The sequence below is a fragment of the Carcharhinus amblyrhynchos genome, chromosome 12 (genome assembly GCF_965287045.1).
Source record: "Carcharhinus amblyrhynchos chromosome 12, sCarAmb.v2.hapA, whole genome shotgun sequence".
NCBI lineage: Eukaryota > Metazoa > Chordata > Chondrichthyes > Carcharhiniformes > Carcharhinidae > Carcharhinus > Carcharhinus amblyrhynchos.
The window spans coordinates 26,004,584-26,024,719 of NC_137335.1; the positions used below are offsets into that span (position 1 = coordinate 26,004,584).

Genomic DNA, 20,136 nt, shown 5'->3' on the forward strand with positions numbered 1-20,136 from the left:
TCTCTAGTATTTTTATGATCCAAAAACAAAAATGAAAAATATACATTTAATACCCCTATGATTTTTCTTCATAACACTTGCCTTTAACAGGGGACTCCAGGGGGCAAACAGACAACCCAAGAGGGTGATAATCCTATATGGGGAGCAACGTCATTGAAAGATATCGCTTACTTATTTTCAGTCTCACTTCTTTCTAACAAAAGTCCATTCCCTGTATACAGAAAGGTGTATTATTTATCCAAGTCAACAAATTTCTTATTATGCACACAGGCAGGTTACGGTTCTGATCTTGGGTAAGGGATATTTTGTACTGAATGCAAATCTTCAAAAAAAATTGAAATCAGAGTTAAATTGATTTTTTCTAATACAACAATTGCAACTCTGTTGGATCTTTCCCACCACTCCCACCCCTCAAGATCTTACATAAACATGTAACACAGTACAAAACAGATGCTTCAGTCACTTCAGTCTTCAATCACATTTTATCAAGAATGATATTTCCTTCTTTGTCTTTTATTCGGACACGTCCTGTGGAGTACTTGGTTTCCTGCCGCCCGTTAGAATACACAGTCTTTATGGTTCCATCAGGGTACTCCCTGCGTTTATACTGGGATGTGTGGATCTCCCTCTGCCCATTGTTGAATTCAATAATTTTATCTCCATTTCTAAGAATCAAATGTTCAGAAACTGAATATATTGATTGTGGTACTTGAACACCGAAACAGTAACTTTTTGGGAAAGAAAAATATAAAGGTTGTGTGTATAATATTGACATAGTTGCTTCATCAGGATACCATCAGGTACTGATGAACTAAAAATTTTTAGCCAATCTCTTACAAGAACAACAATAACCAGTACCTTGACCAGTCTGTACTTAATGACAATGGAGAGACAGGAGAAAAAAGAAAAATCTGACAGTAAACTAAGGAACGGAGAACCCATGTGAAGATTTATGGCTGGAGCAAACAGCTAAGATAGTGTGTTTGAAGTTTTAAAGTTTACTTATTAATGCCAAAGTAGGCATACATTAACACTGCAATGAAGTTATTGTGAAAATCCCCTAGTCACCACACTATAGACCCTGTTTGGGTATACTGAGGGAGGATTTAGCATGACCAATGCACTTAACTAACATGTCTTTCAGACTGCGAGAGGAAACCAAAGCACTTCGAGGAAACCCACGCAGACACGGGGAGAACATGCAGACTCCGTACAGTGACCCAAGCCGGGAATCAAACCCAGGTCCCTGGTGATGTGAGGCAGCAATGCTAACTACTGAGCCACCATGCCGCCCACGTGGCAAGGCATGGAGGATTTAAAAGCAAGGATAAGGATGTTGAATGAAGTTAGTTCACTGAGTTGTTTGCTTCCATGTGGATTACTGGGGAAGTAATCTTCCCAACTCACTAATATTACAGTTAGAAATAATTTAACCATCAATATGTCGTGAAAGCAACAATGATATTTTGGTAAGAACAAATGAATTTTTTCGGGCCAGAATGTACATGACAAATCATCAACAATGAATTCACAAGGAAAAACTATCAATTGTAATTTGAACCAGATGGGAAGCAGGACAGGAGCAAAAAGGATCTCAGGCAAGAGTCGAAGGTAGATATGAACATACAACAACTCAGAGAGAATAGGAGACAAATGCATTTGGTACACAGGGGAATAAGATACAATTCAGCAGGAAAATAGGAGAGAGATACACAATTTAACACAAAAAATAGACTTACTTATGCAGATTCACTATTGTTCCATCTGGGAATATGCTCTGTTCATGACCATCAGGAAAAAGATGTTTTACTGTCTGGTCTGGAAATAGTATTTCCTTTTTACCATCAGGGTAATGCTTTTCTGAAAGACAAGAAATAACATTTCATCAAAATCATAAGGGAACTCTCATTTGAAAACACAAAAAAATGCAAGAACTAACAATGTTGGAGTGGACCAATAAGTGCAATCTGACTTGTCACTTTTCAGTTTCATTGCATTTAACATCAATCCCCACAACTGGACACTATCCCTGTTTTCAAAGGTTCTTGATTGCCTCACATGGGAAGTGCACTTATGTGGATATCAAAGACAGGATGTGCAAAGACAGGTTGGTGTCAGAATGTCAACTTGCGTTAAGAGGTAGTTGTCTAGTCTTCGAGTCAGTATTTCATGAATTCAATCTTTACTTCAGGAGATGAATATATAATCTAGGTTAACATTTCAATGCAGTACTGAGGGAGTTCTACTTTGCCTTTAGGGTTAGATGTAAAAATGGTGGCCGTCTTTTCAGGTAGGTGTAAATATTCCAATGGCATTGTTCAAAGGAGATTACTGAAATTCTCTTAATCAAAATTCAATCATCAAATGCAGTCATCAAAACATTTACCTTTTTGTTATCTGTATAATTGAACATCACACATCTTATAGAACAGTGATGATGTTTAGAAACATATTTATTGTTTGTACAGTGGTTCAGAATATCTTGCATACATGCAAGTTCATTCTTGATGTCGCAGAACAGTATTCTAACATACAAGTCTGAATTTTCCAATATGTATGCAGGTTACTCCTAAATGTTTAGAGAAAGGTGCAAATCTGCACCAAATGTTGCACCCAGTTTTCTGTAGGCAGCTTATGGTCATAGTTATGCATTGCTTCATTAATGTATTTGGGCATATCGAAAGAGCTTGCTAGTTTAGGAGCAGATGCTTGTGTGCAGATGAATTTTTAAAGGGTTGCAGACAATTAAAGTGAAGCTTTGAATAGGGGAATATTTCTTCTAAAACCTTAGGGAAAGCTTAAATGGCTTTTGAGAATCTTTCCAGGGCTAAGAAGAGAAAGGGCTAAGAAAGACTTACAAAAACAAATGGAATACAAACTGTACAGCATCATTTACTGCAACTTAAGACAAGCACCCACCTATCTGGTTATTGGGAAATTGTAACATCTCCATTCCATTCGGATATGTAGTATGAGTTGTCTTTGCATCAGCATAGTAGTAAATCTGCAAGAGTCCAGAAGATTTTACTTATTTTAGACAATCATTTCTTTAAGCATTTTTATTTTTGATTTCTTCCTCCCTCATGTGAAAGTCCTTACTTTTGCTGAGGTACAAACAGTGAAGACTAGCACCTTACCTCACTGATATTCCTGTATGTGAGAGGCTGACACTGCAGATTAGAAATTGCAACTTTGATACCTGCCTCATCTGTGTGATTGCAGCATCTGGTGAGCAGCTTTAGTGTCACTGCCATCTTAGACTGCCGGTTACCTCTGCATTCAGCAGGGCAGCCCAGTAGCTTGTTCAGAAACAATACCAGACAGCTAAAACTGGGCAACAATACTGGGCTGTTCTCAAAGGCAGCCTATCTCTTAAAGGGAAGCTGCACATATGTTGCAATTTAAATGATGTCAAAGTGAATACCAGGGCAGAGAGAGGGTTCGGGCATGATGGATGTAGTGCTGGATACATTAATAATGGAGGAGTGGGTAGGTTTGATTTGATTTGTTTTATTATTGTCACATGCATTAACTTGTGCTACCAAATAAATCTGTTGGACTTTAACCTGGTGTTGTGAGACTTCTTACTGCGCTTACTCCAGTCCAACACCGGCATCTCCACATCATGTATTAACATGCAGTGAAAAGTATTGTTTCTTGCATGCTATACAGACAAAGCACACCGCTCACAGAGAAGGAAACGAGAGAGTGCAGAATAGAGTATTATAGTCATATGTAGAGAAAAAGCAACTTAATGCAAGGTAGATCCATTCAAAAGTCTGACAGCAGCAGGGAAGAAGCTGTTCTTGAGTCGGTAGGTACGTGACCTCAGACTTTTGTATCTTTTTCCCGATGGATGAAAGTGGAAGGAAAAACATCCAGGGTGTGTCAGGTCCTTAATTATACTGGCTGCTTTGTCGAGGCAGTAGGAAGTGTAGACAGAATCAATGGATGGGAGGCTGGTTTGTGTGATGGATTGGGCTATATTCACTTTTATAGTTCCTTACAGTATTGGGCAGAGCAGGAGCCATACCAAGCTGTGATACAACCAGAAAAAATGCTTTTTATGGTACATCTATAAAAGTTGGTGAGAGTTGTAGCTGACGTGCCAAATTTCCTTAGTCTTCTGAGAAAGTAGAGGCGTTGGTTGGCTTTCTTAACTATTATGTCGGCATGGGGTTCCAGGACACGCTGTTGGTGATCTGAACACCTAAAAACTTGAAGCTTTTGACCCTTTCTACTTTGTCCCTGTTGATATAGATAGGGGCATGTTCTCCTCTATGCTTCCTGAAGTCGATGACAATCTCCTTCGTTCTGTTGACACTGACGGAGAGATTATCATTGATGCACCAGTTCACCAGATTCTCTATCTCATTCCTGTACTCTGTCTTGTCATTACTTGATATCTGACCCATTACGGTGATGATAGAGACCATAGTTCCATGGGTGCCAGGAGGCCCCCAGGTACCACTCCCAGAAGGAGTGGGAGCAGGTGGACAGAAGTGTCAAATCCTCGAATCTGGATCCAAGGATATGGCATCAGTACAACAAGAACCTCTTAGGGAGAGGGAGAGTCACAGCATAGCACTATTGAAGAAACCCTATCACTTTTTCTGATGGTCATGGTTACCAGTTATATACTGGCACAGCACATATTCTGGAGCTGATATAGAATTGAGATCAGCATGGTGAGTCATGCGGTCAGAGGTGAAGGATGGTTAATTTGTCAGCTCTTTTAATTTTGAACACCTCTACTAAATTTCCCCTTTAACTTTTTTGCTTTAAGGAAAACAACCCTTGCTTCTCCATTCTCAACAGGTAGCTGTAGAGGAGGATGTGAAATTGTCTCTGCACCACATCTGTGACATTCTTTCCAAAGTGCGGTGCCCACAATTGGAAACAATACTCCAGCTGAGATCTAACAGTGATATGTGAAGTTTTAAATTCACCTCCTTGGTTTTGTACTCTGTAGTTGGAATAAAAATCTTAACATATGGCCGAAAGCTATCAGAGAATCCAAAAAGAGTTTATTCTGTTCGGTGATATGTGAGAGAAGTAGATCTTGGATTTTCATTTCTGAAGCAGATAGCTCAAGTCAGGAAATTTTCCAACTTGGCAAATCTGCCTCGGTTTAATGGGCCCCAATACACCCAATTTTCATTCTGGGGAAGCAGGGTAGGAGAAATTTTGAGAGTGCAGAGTTGTATGTTCCTGTCAGGATTAAAGGCAAAGTGAATAAGAATAAGGAATCTTGGTTCTCGAGGGATATTGGAACTCTGATAAAGAAGAAGAGAGATATATGACTTGTATAGGCAACAGGTATAGGCAGTCAAGGTGAAGGATAATCCTAAGAGCTTCTACAGGTATATTAAGAGCAAAAGGATAGTAAGGGATAAAATTGGTCCTCTTAAAGATCAGAGTGGTCAGTTATGTGTGGAACCAAAAGAAATGGGGTGGGGGGGAACGGATATTAAATGGGTTTTTCGCATCTGTATTTACTAAGGAAACTGGCATAAAGTCTATGGAAATAAGGCAAACAAGTAGGGAGGTCATGGAACTTATACAGATTAAAGGGGAGGAGGTGCTTGCTGTCTAGAGGTAAATCAGAGTAGATAAATTCCCAGGATCGGACAGGGTATTCCCTCGGACCTTGAAGGAGATTAGTGTTGAAATTGCAGGGGCCCAGGCAGATATATTTAAAACGTTGGTATCCACAGTGAGGTGCCGGATGATTGGAGGATAGCTCATGTTGTTCAATTGTTTAAAAAAGGCTCAAAAAGTAATCTGGGAAATTATAGGTCCCTAAGTTTGACATCAGTAGTAGCTAAATTATTGGAAGGAGTACAAAGAGATAGGATCTACAAATATTTGGATGGACAGGGGCTTATTAGGGAGAGTCAACAGGGCTTTGTGCGTGGTAGGTCATGTTTAACCAACCTATTAGAGATTTTCGAGAGGTTACCAGGAAAGTGGATGAAGGGGAGGCAGTGGATGTTGTCCACATGAATTTCAGTAAGGCCTTTGACAAGATCCCACATGGGAGGTTAGTTAGGAAGGTTCAGTCACTAGGTATACATGGAGAAGTAGTAAATTGGATTACACACTGGCTCAATGGAAGAATGGCGTTGGACTGGGGTAAACACAGTAAGAAGTCTCACAACACCAGGTTAAAGTCCAACAGGTTTATTTGATAGTAAACCCACAAGCTTCTGGGGTTTGCCCCTTCGTCAGATGAGTGGAGAGTTCTGGTCTCTGACAGAGCATATAACAGCATGCACAGTTTACAGAATACTGATTAGAATGCAAGTCTTTACAGCTAACCTGCTACTCAAGTCTTAAAGATGTAGACAATGTGAAGAAGCCAGAGAGTCGTAGTGGAGGACTGCTTCTCTGAGTGGAGGCCTGTGACTAGTGGTGTGCCACAGGGATCAGTGCTGGGTCCATTGTTGTTTGTCATCTATATCAATGATCTGGACTATAATGTGGTAAATTAGATCAGCAAATCTGCTGATGATACAAAGATTGGAGGTGTAGTGGATAGTGAGTAAGATTTGGACCAGCTAGAAAAATGGGCTGAAAAATGGCAGATGGAGTTTAATGCAGATACGTGTGAGGTACTGCACTTTGGAAGGGCAAACCAAGGGAGAACATACAAGGTAAATGGAAGAATGCAGTTGAACAGAGAGATATGGGAATACAGATACATAATTCTCTAAAAGTGGCGTCACAGGTAGATAGGGTCGTAAAGAGTGCTTTTGGTACATTGGCCTTTATAAATCAAAATATTGAGTGTAAGAGTTGGAATGTTATGGTGAGGTTGTCTAAGACATTGGTGAGGCCGAATTTAGAGTATTGTGTGCAGTTTTGGTCATCTAATTACAGGAAGGATGTAAATAAGGTTGAAAGAGTGCAGAGAAGGTATACAAGGATGTTGCTGGGACTTGAGAAACTAGGTTACAGAGAAAGGTTGAATAGGTTAGGACTTTATTCCCTGGAGTGTAGAAGAATGAGGGGAGATTTGATAGAGGTGTATAATATTTTGATGGGTATAGATAGAGTGAATGCAAGCAGGCTTTTTCCACTGAGGCTAGGGGAGAAAAAAACTAGAGGACATGGATTAAGGGTAAAGGGGGAAAAGTTTAAAGGGAATATTAGGTGGGGGCTTCTTCACACAGAGAGTGGTGGGAGTGTGGAATGAGCTGCCAAATGAAGTGGTAAATGTGGGCTCACTTACAACATTTGAGAAAAACTTGGACAGGTATATGGATGAGAGGGGTGTGGAGGGATATGGTCCAGGTGCAGGTCAGTGGGACTAGGCAGACAAATGGTTCGGCACGGCCAAGAAGGGCCGTAAGGCCTGTTTCTGTGCTGTAATTTCCTATGGTTCTACGATCGTCTGGCCAGATGACTTTTAGAAGGTGTTAGGCCCTTAACTCTCACATTCCATCCATATACCAAATCTCATCTATACCTGATCATCCCCCACTGTGTCCCCTCAATTCTAATGCCTTGCCCCCTCATACTAACATGCCTCCTCCATGCGCCCAATACCAGCCACGCCACTTCCAAAGCTCCTCCCCCAGTACATACCATGGGCAGGTCTCAGGAGCTGTGGGGAGGTGAAAAAAAACCTTTCAACAGTCATACATTCATTTTACGTTCAACAGTCTAATGTAGCTCTCACACTTACATATTTGATACTGAACAAACTCACCAAGGGTCCTTAAACAGCACATTCCAAACCTGCAACTTCTAGCTTCTAGATGGACAAAGGCATGGGAACACCACAAGCTGCAAGTTCCACTCCATAGCACTTAGCTCCATACCCCAACCCTCCCCTTGGAGTACAGGATGCCAGCTCAGGGTATCACTGCTGGGGTGCAGTGCAAGATTGCACTGTGAGTCCTGAGGAAGGTCCTGAGGGGACCCCATCTAGGAGCGTCCCAATTGTGGTGGGGGAGGGCAGGGGGGCGTCAGTTGAAGCCCCGGTCTGGTGATGGATAGGGTCACCCTCATGCCTATGTGGTGTGGGGGAGGAGTAACCCATTCTTTCAATGGTTGGGGGAGGATGCTCCTCTGTGCTGAAGGCTTGAGGATGCTTCCCTTGTCAGTAGGAATCACCATGTCCATTGCATGACCATCAGTGCAGAATTTAGGGCGCCCTTTAAAAATAGCCAGACTGGCTGGAATGATTCTCAGGATGCATAAATTTAAATGGTTAAAGTGGAGAATCCCACCTAACAGGTGATGCTAACACCAGAGGGAAACACTCCAGCATTCCTGCTAGCACACCACTTTCCTGTGTTGCCTATTCTTGGCTGTGAGTATTTGCCATTCCAGTTGCTGTCTGATGATTGGGAAGGCATGAATTAATGGGAATAAATGAGGGGATGTACAATGGTGAATGACTCGTTACAACACTGTTTTGAAACTGGGGGTCGGAGTTTGGAGAAGAGTAGACAATAGACGTGAAGTTGGCATGTTCAGCTCTCAGAGGCGTTGCTCTCCTGACCTGTTTGTACACTCAGTTACATGGATAGTGCATCCCAAAATCTTAACCTTTCTATTGCTCTGCACTCTGCTGCCCTCATCAACAATAACCACCCATGTGCAACTTTATTAAAAGGTTTCTAGAAGTCCAAGTAGAACATTTCCATTGAACTTCCTTCTTCCACTGGTTTCTTTCTACAGGGATAATATTATGAAGTTACATTCTTGGTAAAGAGCTCTGCCCACCCCCTCCTCCCCGCAAACTGTAGAATGCGCTCATATACTTCCAAAATTTTATGTTCATTACTGAATTCCAGAAAAACCCTCCCAATGGGCAAAAGATCCACAGAGAAGACATATTTTGCAAAATTATCCCTCTTTGACCAAATACCTTATGCAAATATTTGAAAAACGGCAAAAGACAACACATGGGTGGTGTTATTTGCATGGAATGAGTAGAGTTATTTTTCACATATACTAAATTACATTGTTGAGGAATTATACTACAGGATACATTCTGCAAAATGCTGCTCCTCCTATATGTCATTCATGAACATGCAATTGGGAGCCCTGAAAACTGGGTGCAATGACCTGCTGCCTGACTTCTAATGAGTGCTCACATCAATTAAGACTGTATGACAAGGACTCTTAAATTCCCCTCATCTCAAGTCACCACTGAAGAATCTACTCAGAATTAACAAAAATGACATTTTCCATTAATGACTGGTTGAGATGTATTCTGAAGAAAAAACCTATGACCAAGGCCAGGGAAAAATTGTGATCACTTTTTCAATCACAGAATTCACGAAAATAATATTGTCCCAAAGAAAGCGGGCTTTTCTTTCCCCAAAAATTCCCTGTTGCCACCTGGCACTGAGGCTCCTCCAGGGATTGTAACTGCCACACATTTGTGATTGATTTGCACGGTTATTCTTCATCCTCATATGCGAGGGCAGCAATGAAAAGCAAGTTGAAGTCGACAGAAATAAAATTTGGGAAATTTGGCTTCTGATTAAGTATCACCAATTTTGCATTGTAACACAAAGTCAAAATTAATCCCAAAGAACTTCATTCCAATTCTGTGATTCCTCCAAAATGGATAGAAATAAGATCCAATGTAAAGGATCAGGGTATGAAATGTATACATTTTATATTTTTTAAACTGTAAAAATATAGACTTCTATTTGCTGAGAAACATAAGGAAGAAGCCAATGGGTTGGTCCTTACTCTAGGTTTTGGGAGTTTTGGGAACGTGATTTTCAGGGAGCTGAACATGAGTAGATTATAGCTTGGAAACCATCACCTAAGAATATCACATTGTTTCTTTTAATACTTGAATTAGCTTGTGCGGTTCCCTGAGGCTTGCAACAACCATGGTAGACAACATTTGCACATACCACTTTCTGATCTGGCATGAACGTTTTCACATCTCCATTGAAGAATGTGATAGTGACAGATTGGCCATCTGCACTGACCTCCTTTCTTGTCCCATTCCGAAAAGTGATGATTCGACTTCCATTCATCAGGAACTGCTCCAACTGTGCGTGGGGGTTGGGGGGGAGTGAAGTAAGGTAGATGGTCACCTCAACATAATGGGCACATCTTTGAATTCTACTCATCTTTGACATATTTATTCTCTAAGTGTGAAAATCCTAAATTCCTTTTTGTGGTTGTATTTTTGTAACTGAAAATTGATTCACATGTCCCAAACTAAACAATCATATAAACAGTATCATTTGAATTTTTAAAATGTTGCACAATAACTGGCTGCTATAGGTTAAACAATCCCCACAAACGTATTCAGAATAGAAATCAACAAGCATCTTTTCTGCAGTTAAGAAAAGTAAGAACTGAAAACCTAGCCCCCATTCATTATTCAAACACTATGGGCAGAACCTGATGAGAATTTGGCAGAATATCAGTTCTGGTAAGAACACTGGTATGGAGTTCTCCAGCTCCCCTGGCCAGTTTTTGTCATTTTCACTGCCAAAAAAGAGTGAGCAGGGATTACGCCCTCACTCTGGCAAGTCAGCCGGGAGCAAATCCGCTCCATTGAGTCACTGAAACAAGAATTAATCTCTCCCCGTCTACCTGATCATCCCCGGCATCTCCATTCTAGCCACCTCCCTGACTCCAATCATCACCCCAAATCCCCTCAATCATCCCTGGCATTGCCCCCTCCCCCCATTCCCTGCCTTCTTTGTCAGTATTGCCCCCCTTCCCCCCACCAACCATTGCTGGCACTCCCCCCCCCCCCCCCCCAGCTTTCCCTGATCATCACCGGAATACACCCTTCCCGCCCAACCCAGAATCATGGCCGGCATCGCCCCCTTCCACCCTGCCCTGATCATCACCACCATCACCCTGTGTCTGCTTTCCCCCACCACACCACAAACACACGAGTCCCTGCATGTGAGGCTCTTCCTAGAGCCCAGCCCTAGCACTGCCCTAGCCAAGATTGGCAGTACCAGGTTGGCAATGCCAGGGAGCAGGGCCAGGTTGGCTGTGCCATGGGATAGTGCTAAGGCACTGACTGGTCACCTGCTACTCCTCTGGGGCTATAGTGACCTTTAAGCTCCCGGGAAGATCCCCACAACAGGTTCAAGCCTGGGTGAACCTGTTGTAAACTGCGCTGACATGATGTTGGATCAGCTAGGCATAAAAATCTTGTGAGGGGCAGAAACTGCCGAGGAGATCTTTAATTGGATTTAAATTTATTTAAATTTATGGAAATCAGATTCTTGCCAGCAGGTCTGCTGTTTGTGAAGCTGAAAGAGAACGCTGCCACACTTTAAAGACCCCAGTTGTTGATAATAAAGAACAAGCATATCAGATGTTTTGGAGCCTCACTCTAACCCCATTTGAGGCCCCTTTCATTTTCATTTCAACAATTTGACAAATGCATGTGGAACGCGGGTACATCGATGCAATGGTAATTACCAGAACTGGCAGAAGGTTAATGTGATGAGATGCCAGCCAGACCTTCTGACTCAACATTGCATCTTCCCATGTCCAAATCAGGCATCTGTGAGGGTGATGCTCCTCAAAAAATTCTAAGTGTTGAATTCACGTGAAAACTGGAGTAAATCATGCTGTTTTCTTTCAGTGGGAATTCGGAGAAGACTCTCCCACACTCCGTGTAATGCAGAGTGCACTAGCGTAAATAATCAGGGGGCAGGGACTATTCCCTCTGGAGAGGCAGGCCGCATAGTGCTGAGTGGGCCACTGCGCATGTGTTAGTCTGTCAGCATTGAGATGGGCACACATGCAGTGGCCCCTATCTACCAAGCTCCCAATTGCTGGCCAGCCCCGCGACACCCGCAATACCGGCCCTCAGCCCCTCCCCAATGGCCCAATTGCTGGCCTCTGGAAACATTGTTGGACTAGCCTTGACCCCCATCCACTCCAGGCCCCTCCAGTCTCCAGCACTCCCTGTCCACCGATCCTCCCCCCCCGTCCCCCGCAGTTATCCCCCACAGTGTCAATCTCACAACAGTGCACCCCCCCACCGAACCCGAACCCCTCACACTCTGATGGCTAGCCCCGATTGCTGGCCTCCTTCCCCCACGAATCGTGCCTGCAGAGTGGCAGCAGGACCACCCATCCCAACTGATGGCATCACCAGGCCCTGCCTCCTTGGCACTGCCCCATGTCCAATGCCAGGAGGCCAGGCTGGCACTGCCAAGGTGCCAATGCCCGGGGGCACCCCCCTGCTCCTGATCCTCTGGGGGAGCCCTGATTGACCCCCTTCACTCTAGTAGGTTGGGCTGCCAGTTTCCTGAAAGGGGGGTACTATAGTAAACCCCACTGGAGTGAAACACTGAAGTCGCCAGACCCACTAATTGTATTTAAATTACATTTAAAATAGGATTTGAATAAATCATACAATTTCATGCTATTCCCAGTGCAGAGCTGACACCGCTGGTAATCTGATGCTGGAAGATGTTATCGGGGCAGGGTGCCCAGTGCAGAGCTCGTGGATTGTACCCTGCTTAAATCTCCCGGCCCACTGTGCTAATTGTTTAGCATACTGGGATGGGAGAATCTTGGCCCTGGTGCCTCTGCACACAACTGTGAGCTTGCACAGCTTTAATCACCTATGAGGAATCACAAGGCTCAACATGTAACAGCAAGGAATTGCTGGGATGATGTGTAGATGTCACATTGAAGGATGTAACATTGCAGACAGGTAGGAAGGCAGAACAGTTCGGAGTTTGGGTTTGTATATAAAGCACACTGAAGCTGACAGAACGTACATGGAGGCCAATAAAAGATGCACCGACTCCATACGTGTTGCCATTTGATCCAGTAAGATCCATGTTGTGCAGAATACAATACAGAAGCACTGGGTACTAAAGCAGCCTCCAGATTCTAAACTCATAAGGCAGCATTATATGAATTTCTGAAGCATGTCTCAGAGATGCCTCGGCCAACCACCAAGTTCTTAGAGGCAGAGACTTCACTCATGTTGATGCTGCACAGATTATATTCAGACCGTGGAGACCTGTTCTACCTTTATGACCCTGGTAATTCTTAATTTCCCATACCCTGCCATTATTTCCTGGTACACCTCCAATATCTACAGCAGAGGTGGAGGCAGTCTGCTGTCTGTAATGGCTTTGGAGAACATCTTCTGTAGGGCAGAGACTAGGACAGTCCTGGCCTGTTTTGGGTCTTCAGATGTGGGGCAGGTATACCCTCTGCAACTGTGGGGTTACAGGCAGTAGGGAATGGGATCAGCTGGACCTTTTCAGCTGGGTGGGATGGCTCAGGCAACATAGTGCAGGTCTGAGCATGTAGCAGACGCAATGTCCTGGACAAAGGTCTCCAATAGCGACCGCCATCCTACCAATGTGGCAGTCTGGTGCTATGAAATCAGAATAAATACAGATGAGGTCCTTCAATGTCCATTACAATCTGGTGATGGCATCTGAAAATCCTGACTGACATTCCCATGTCTGTCTTTGAAGTTCAAGATCTCTGTTAGGTGTGGCTGCATTGGTGGAGGGAGTGGGTGAATGCTGTGATGTCTTTATATCTTGTTGGTCCTCAGGATCCCCCTCTGAGGTGGTGTGGGGGTTGGTGCTGAAGGACTAGGTGCCGATGGGTATGTTCCTTTCCTGCTGGTGCCAAAGACAGAAACATTAGTGATTGGCTGAGTCCTTACAGTGTTGCAAGCATTCAATGTATTGTCAAGTGACCTGTGCGTTGTTGATGAGTCCTCACTGTCTTGGGAGACACCGGTCTCACCCTTGGTGCACACACTGTCCCAATCTTCGCTCTCTCGCTCTGTCACATGCTCTTCATACAGTGTGAGGGCCCTGGGCTCCGGCATCCTGCTATGACCCAGGCCAGAAACTCCAAGGCATTTTATGAAATTAGCCGAGACTCTAAGTTCTTAATTTGATTTTGGTACAGGTGAACATAAGATGTTTCACTCCAGGTATGATTCAAATGACTCACGAGGAAGCTTTTATCAAACAAAATTTATTTAAGAACACAGTTAAAATATAACAAAAAGATTTAGCATAACTTTTATCAATTACATGAATCAAACATGGTACAGTATAAATCTTATCAACTAGCTATCTATGATGTTCCAAGTCAAACAATATCCCACAAACATACACCTCTTTCTAGACTTGGCACAAAAAGCCAGTATGTTCATGTGATGCTGGGTTTCAGCTTTTTAACACCTGCTGTGAATTGGACACAATCCTTTAAATGTTGGATTAAACCTTTGAGGCTTCCCAGCCCTGGAATTTTCTAAAAAGCCTCTGGAGAGGAGAGAGAGACAGAATCACGTTGCCTTTTTCTACCAGCTTTGAGAAGCAACTAAACTGAAACTAAAAACTTGGACACTTTTGTGGAAAAAAATCTTGTCCCCAGAGATCATCTGAGGATGCAAGCTGCACAAGATATGAGAAGAGATGAAGTTGTCAACGTGAGTGTATGAGAGAATCAGTGATGATGTCCCTTGCGATGGAATTGTGCGAGATCCCTACGGACATAACCCTGCAAATGCTTGGTGGCTTTGTGACGATGTAAGTTGAGAGTGAGGAGAAGATTGACTTTCAGAGTGGTTGAGATTATTCATCCTATTCTTGCACTGGATGGTGGTCCTCTTTTAAGCAGCATTGGCACTGTCTGTCTGAGTGACCTGTTTTCAAGCTGGCATGGTGAGGGTGGTGGACCATCATGGGGGAAAGGATGTCTCGGCATATCTCCAAAGTGTCCAGAAATGCCTCAATGCATTATCACTGAACACGGGGTCAGTCAGCCTCTTCCCTTTCAGGGCCACCACTCACCAAGATCAGTGCTGGACTGCAGTGAGTGAATGGCGTGTGCGGGTGAGGTTTAGATAGGGTGTCTGGAAAGATGATCCAATAAGGTCATGTCGAGGTGGATGAGTCCCAGCCCACTCCTCCACACCTCCACAAGATACGAGATCCTTTGTGCTCACACATAGATAATGAGATGAAAAACAGACAACTTGCTCCACCTGTCATTGTATTTTGTGCCCAGAGTGGTAGATTCTCAGTTTTTTGCTAGCCAAGGGAATAGATACAAGGCCAAGGTGAGTAAATGGAGTCACAGTACAAATTGATCTCATTGAATGTTGAAACAGGCTTAAGATGCTGAATGGCCAACTCCTATTCCTAAGTACTGATATTTGCCCCTCCCTTTTTCCTAAGGTTATGCAGTACTTTTTCTACAAATCCAACCATTACACTATTTCCACAGTAAATTATTCTAAACTAATCTATATAGTTTTAAATAGACGAGTAAGTTATTCATAAGAAGAGTGAATTGCTTCTAAAAAACGCAAAGTACTGAAGACCTAAATGTTTCTTGCAAAGACTGCAATTAAAATCTTTTTATTGCGCAATTACCTTGCCATCTGGGTATTGGATTTCCTCCCTGACATCATCATGTGTAACTTTACTCTTAAAATAAGTAGATGGTCTTCTTGATAAAGCAGAAATTGGCCGTGAAACCTGAAAAAAATCATTAACATTTCCTTACAGCTAACTAAGGGGAAAACACTGTAATCAAAGTTCTACGCAAAAAACAAACAATTGTTGAGGATCCCACGAAGAAAACTGCAGATATATTACAGCAATAAATGAAGGTCCTGCTTGTTAAATCAAATTGGATGGGCAGTCATTAGCAAAAGACATTACTGAGTGGTTAATCCTTGTCATTCCTTCCGCTGTACTCCATAAATCATCGGCAGTATTCTGGAGGACTTTGTTTTCACAATGTAAATAATGAAACGATATTTTAAAAATTCAAATTTACCAGCGAGAAGCTGGGGTTCCTACAAATAAATTTGAAAATGATTTATTAAATACTAGGTAAAGTCAATGCTGGCATTTTTAAAGATAATTCAATGAACCATTTTGAATATAATGATGTTTATTGCACTTACATATCACACTTAAGATTCAAAAAAGGTATAAGGATGACTTGGGGATATTGAGGCCCTGGTCAAGAAGAAGAAAGAGGCACATGACATGCATAGGCAGCTGGGATCAAGCAATCCCTTGAAGAGTACAGTGGGTGTAGGAATAGAGTTAAGAGAGAAATCAGGAGGGCAAAAAGGGGACATGAGATTGTTTTGACAGACAAAGCAAAGGAGAATCCAAAGAACTTCTACAATTACATAAAGGGCAAAAGTGTAACAAGGGAGAGAGTAGGGCCTCTTAAGGATCAACAAGGTCATATATGTGTGGATCCACAAGAGATGGGTGAGGTCCTATTACTGTTGAGAAAAGCATGGTTGTTAGGGAACTTGAGGAAATAAATAGTGAAGCCTTGAGGAGTTACATATCATAAAGAAGGAGGTGCTGGAAGTCTTAAAGCGCATCAAGATAGATAAATCCCTGGGAACTGATGCAGTGTATCCCAGGACATTGTGGGAGGCTAGGGAGGAAATTGCGGGTCCCCTAGCAGAGATATTTGAATCATCGATAGTCATGGGTGAGGTGCCTGAAGATTGGAGAGTGACAAATGTTGTGCCTTTGTTTAAAAAGGGCTGCAGGGAAAAGCCTGGGAAATACAGGCCAGTGAGCCTCACATCTGTGATGGATAAATTGTTGGAAGGTATTTTGAGAGACAGGATCTACAGGCATTTAGAGACGTAAGGACTGATTAGGGACAGTCAGCGTGGCTTTGTAAGTGGAAAATCATGTCTCACAAGTTTGACTGAATTTTTTGAAGGGGTAACCAAGAAGGTAGATGAGGGCAGTGCACTGATTTTGTCTACATGGACTTTAGCAAGGCCTTTGACAAGATACCGCATGGTAGGTAGTTGCATAAGGTTAAATCTCATGGGATCCAGGGTGAGGTATCTAAATGGATACAGAATTGGCTTCTTGACAGAAGCCAGAGGGTGGTTGCAGAGAGTTGTTTCCCAAATTGGAGGTCTGTGATTAGCGGTGTGCCTCAGGGATCATAGAACCATAGAACCACAGAAACCCTATGGTGCAGAAATAGGCCATTTGGCCCATTGAGTCTGCACCAGCCACAATCCCACCCAGGCCCTACCACCATATCTCTACATATTTACCTACTAATCCCTCTAACCAAGCATCTCAGGACACTTGAAAGCAATTTTAGCATGGCCAATCAACCTAACCTTCACATCTTTACGGATGTCAGGGGTAGGTTCTTTACCCAGAGGGTGGTGAGGGATTGGAATGCCCTGCCTGCTGCGGTTGTAAATGCGCCTAGTTTGGGGGCGTTTAAGAGATCCGTGGATAGGTTTATGGACGAAAAGGGATTGGTTTAGGTTAGTGGGTCATTGTTTTTTAACTGGTCGGCGCAACATCGTGGGCCGAAGGGCCTGTTCTGCGCTGTAATGTTCTATGTTCTATCTTTAGACTGTGGGAGGAAACTGGAGCACCTGGAGGAAACCCATGCAGACACGAAGAGAATGTGCAAACTCCACACAGAATAGTGACCCAAGCCGGGAATCGAACTCAGGTCCCTGAAGCTGTGAAGCAGCAGTGCTAACCACTGTTATTGCATTTACGTATCACACTTAAGATTCAAAAAAGACATAAGGATGATTTGGGATATTGACGCCCTGGTCGAGAAGAAGGAAGAGGCACATGACATGCATACGCAGCTGGGATCAAGCGAATCCCCTGAAGAGTATAGGAGGTGTAGTAGATTTAAAAGAGAAATCAGGAGGGAAAAAAGGGGACCCGCACATTTTTGGACTGTGGGAGAAAACCGGAGCACCCAGAGGAAACCCAGCCCAGTGCTGGGTCCTCTGTTATTTGTCATTTATATTAATGATTTGGATGAGAATATAGGAGGCATGGTTAGTAAATTTGCACAAGGCACTAAGATTGGTGGCAAAGTGGACAGTGAAGAAAGTTATCTCCAATTGCAATGGGATTTTGATCAATTGGGCCAGTGGGCTGATGAATGGCAGATGGAGTTTAAGTTAGACAAATGCAAGGTGATGAATCTGGATTGAACCAGAACAGGACTTACTCAGTTAATGGTAGGGCACTGGAGACAGTTACAAAACAAAGAGATCTGGAGATACATGTTCATAGCTCCTTGAAAGTGGAGTCACAAGTGGACAAGACGGTGAAGAAGGCATTCGACATGCTTGGTTTCATTGGTCAGAATGTTGCATACAGGAGTTGAAATGCCTTGTTGAAGTTGTACAAGACCACACTTGGAACACTATGTGCAATTCTGGTCACCCCATCATAGAAAAGATATTATTAAACTAGAAAGAGTGCAGAAAAGATTTACTAGGATGCTACCAGGACTTGATGGATTGAGTTATGAGGAGAGGCTGGATAGACTGGTACTTTTTTTCTCTGGAGCGTAGAAGGCTGAGAGGTGATCTTATAGAAGTCCATAAAATAATGAGGGGCACAGATCAGCTAGATAGTCAATATCTTTTCCCAAAGGTAGGGGAGTCTAAAACTAGAGGGCATAAGGTGAGAGGGGAGTGAGACAAAAGTGTCCAGAGGGGCAATTTTTTTCACACAAAGGGTGACGAGTGTCTGGAACAAGCTGCCAGAGGTAGTAGTAGAGGCGGTATAATTTTGTCTTTTAAAAAGCATTTAGATAGTTACATGGGTAAAATGGGTATAGTGGGATATGGGCCAAATGCAGGCAATTGGGATTAGTTTACAGCTTTTAAAAAAAAGGGTGGCATGGATAAGTTGGGCTGAAGGGTCTGTTTCCATGCTGTAAACCTCTATGATTCTATGGCTCTATCTGTACAAGCAAAAAGGGCTGACTACAGCCTCCCTTCAATGCACTGTTTTTACTTTATGAAGTGAAATGTGCTTCAGATGTCTGACTGGAGTTATATTTTCCAGCTTCAAAAATAGTTGAACTAAGAGAAACAGCAAAAAGAAATCTCCTGGAGGAAGTTTGATTCTGGTCCAACTTCATTCACACATATTTTTACAAAGAAACAACACCTCCTCCACATCTGTCAAACATTTGGTGAATGTTAGGCTGATACATAATTAAATGTTTAGTTTGTTGAAAAAAACCAACATTAATGACAATAAAAAATACAAACCTTTTGTTCAAGGTCAAAAGCTGTTTGTTTGCCATCCAGTGGAGTCTTCCTCCCGCTTGGGGTTGTACTGCGACTCCTGCGACCCGAAGGAGGTCTCTCTAGTGATCTGGAGGCTGTGTTCCTGTTTAAAGTTTTTGCTTCTTGTATCTGTATTAACAATGTATGAAGTAATCAATTATAGGCAACCTCCTCTTAAAGCAGATAAACAATACCATGATAACAAAATATACCTGGTTATCAGCATAATTTACAAGCACAAGTACAGAGGTGATTACCAGGGCTGCACACTGGCATTGCTGCCTCATAGCGCCAGGGACTCAGTTGGGTCATTGTGTGTGGAGTCTGCACATTCTTCCTGTGCCTGCGTGGGTTTCCTCCGGATGCTCCGGTTTCCTCCCACAGTCCAAGAGACGTGCTGGTTAGGTGCACTGGTCATGCTAAATTCTCCCTCAGTGTATCCAAACAGGCACCAGTGTGTGGGACTCGGGAATTTTCACAGTACCTTCATTGCAGTGTTAATAAATTGCAGTGACACTAATAAATAAAAATTAAATCTTAATCTGGAATTTCAATTTCAGTTCGAAGGTGAGAAGTGTGGATATAGGACTAGTGTTTTGATCCTAAATAAAGGTATTATAAGGATATGAAAGCAGGGTTGGCTGCAATGACTAGAAAGCTAGGTTAAAAGGGAGGATAATAGAGAGGCAATGCCAGATGTTTAAGGAAATACTTAATAACTCTCAGTAAAGATTTATCCAGTGGGAAAGAAGGGCTCTTTGAAAGATTCATCTAGTGTGGGTAAGTAAAGAAGTTAAGGGTAGCATCAAACTGAAAGTGACAGTTCAAAGGTTAGCTGTAAATTAGAAGATTGGATCAAATTTAAGAACCAGCAAAGAAAAATAAGAAATTAGAGCGTGAGAAAATATTATCTAGAAATATAGGCCAGGATTTTCTGGTCTTGCTGGCAGCAGGAATTGGGATGGTGGAACTAGAAAATCTGGGAAGCAGCCAAAAGTCTGTAGGGTTTGGGTGGGAAAATGGTGGGACTGGAAAATCTCACCCACAAGGCAGGATCTTACTAA

The 20,136-nt window shown here is 42.8% G+C and overlaps 1 protein-coding gene across 1 annotated transcript in view; it reads right to left on the reverse strand.

Annotated features, from left to right (window-relative positions):
- Nucleotides 1-416: 416 nt before the first annotated feature.
- Nucleotides 417-20,136, reverse strand: part of LOC145350701 (centrosomal P4.1-associated protein-like) — a 73,318-nt gene continuing 53,598 nt past the window's right edge. Inside the window, exons 12-17 of the mRNA XM_080199910.1 lie at nt 19,055-19,201; nt 15,384-15,488; nt 9,888-10,028; nt 2,920-3,004; nt 1,740-1,860; nt 417-665 (exon numbers count right to left, since the gene is read on the reverse strand). Coding sequence (XP_080056036.1) covers nt 476-665; nt 1,740-1,860; nt 2,920-3,004; nt 9,888-10,028; nt 15,384-15,488; nt 19,055-19,201 — 789 coding nt within the window. The 3' untranslated portion in view covers nt 417-475. The remainder of the gene's footprint in view (nt 666-1,739; nt 1,861-2,919; nt 3,005-9,887; nt 10,029-15,383; nt 15,489-19,054; nt 19,202-20,136) is intronic.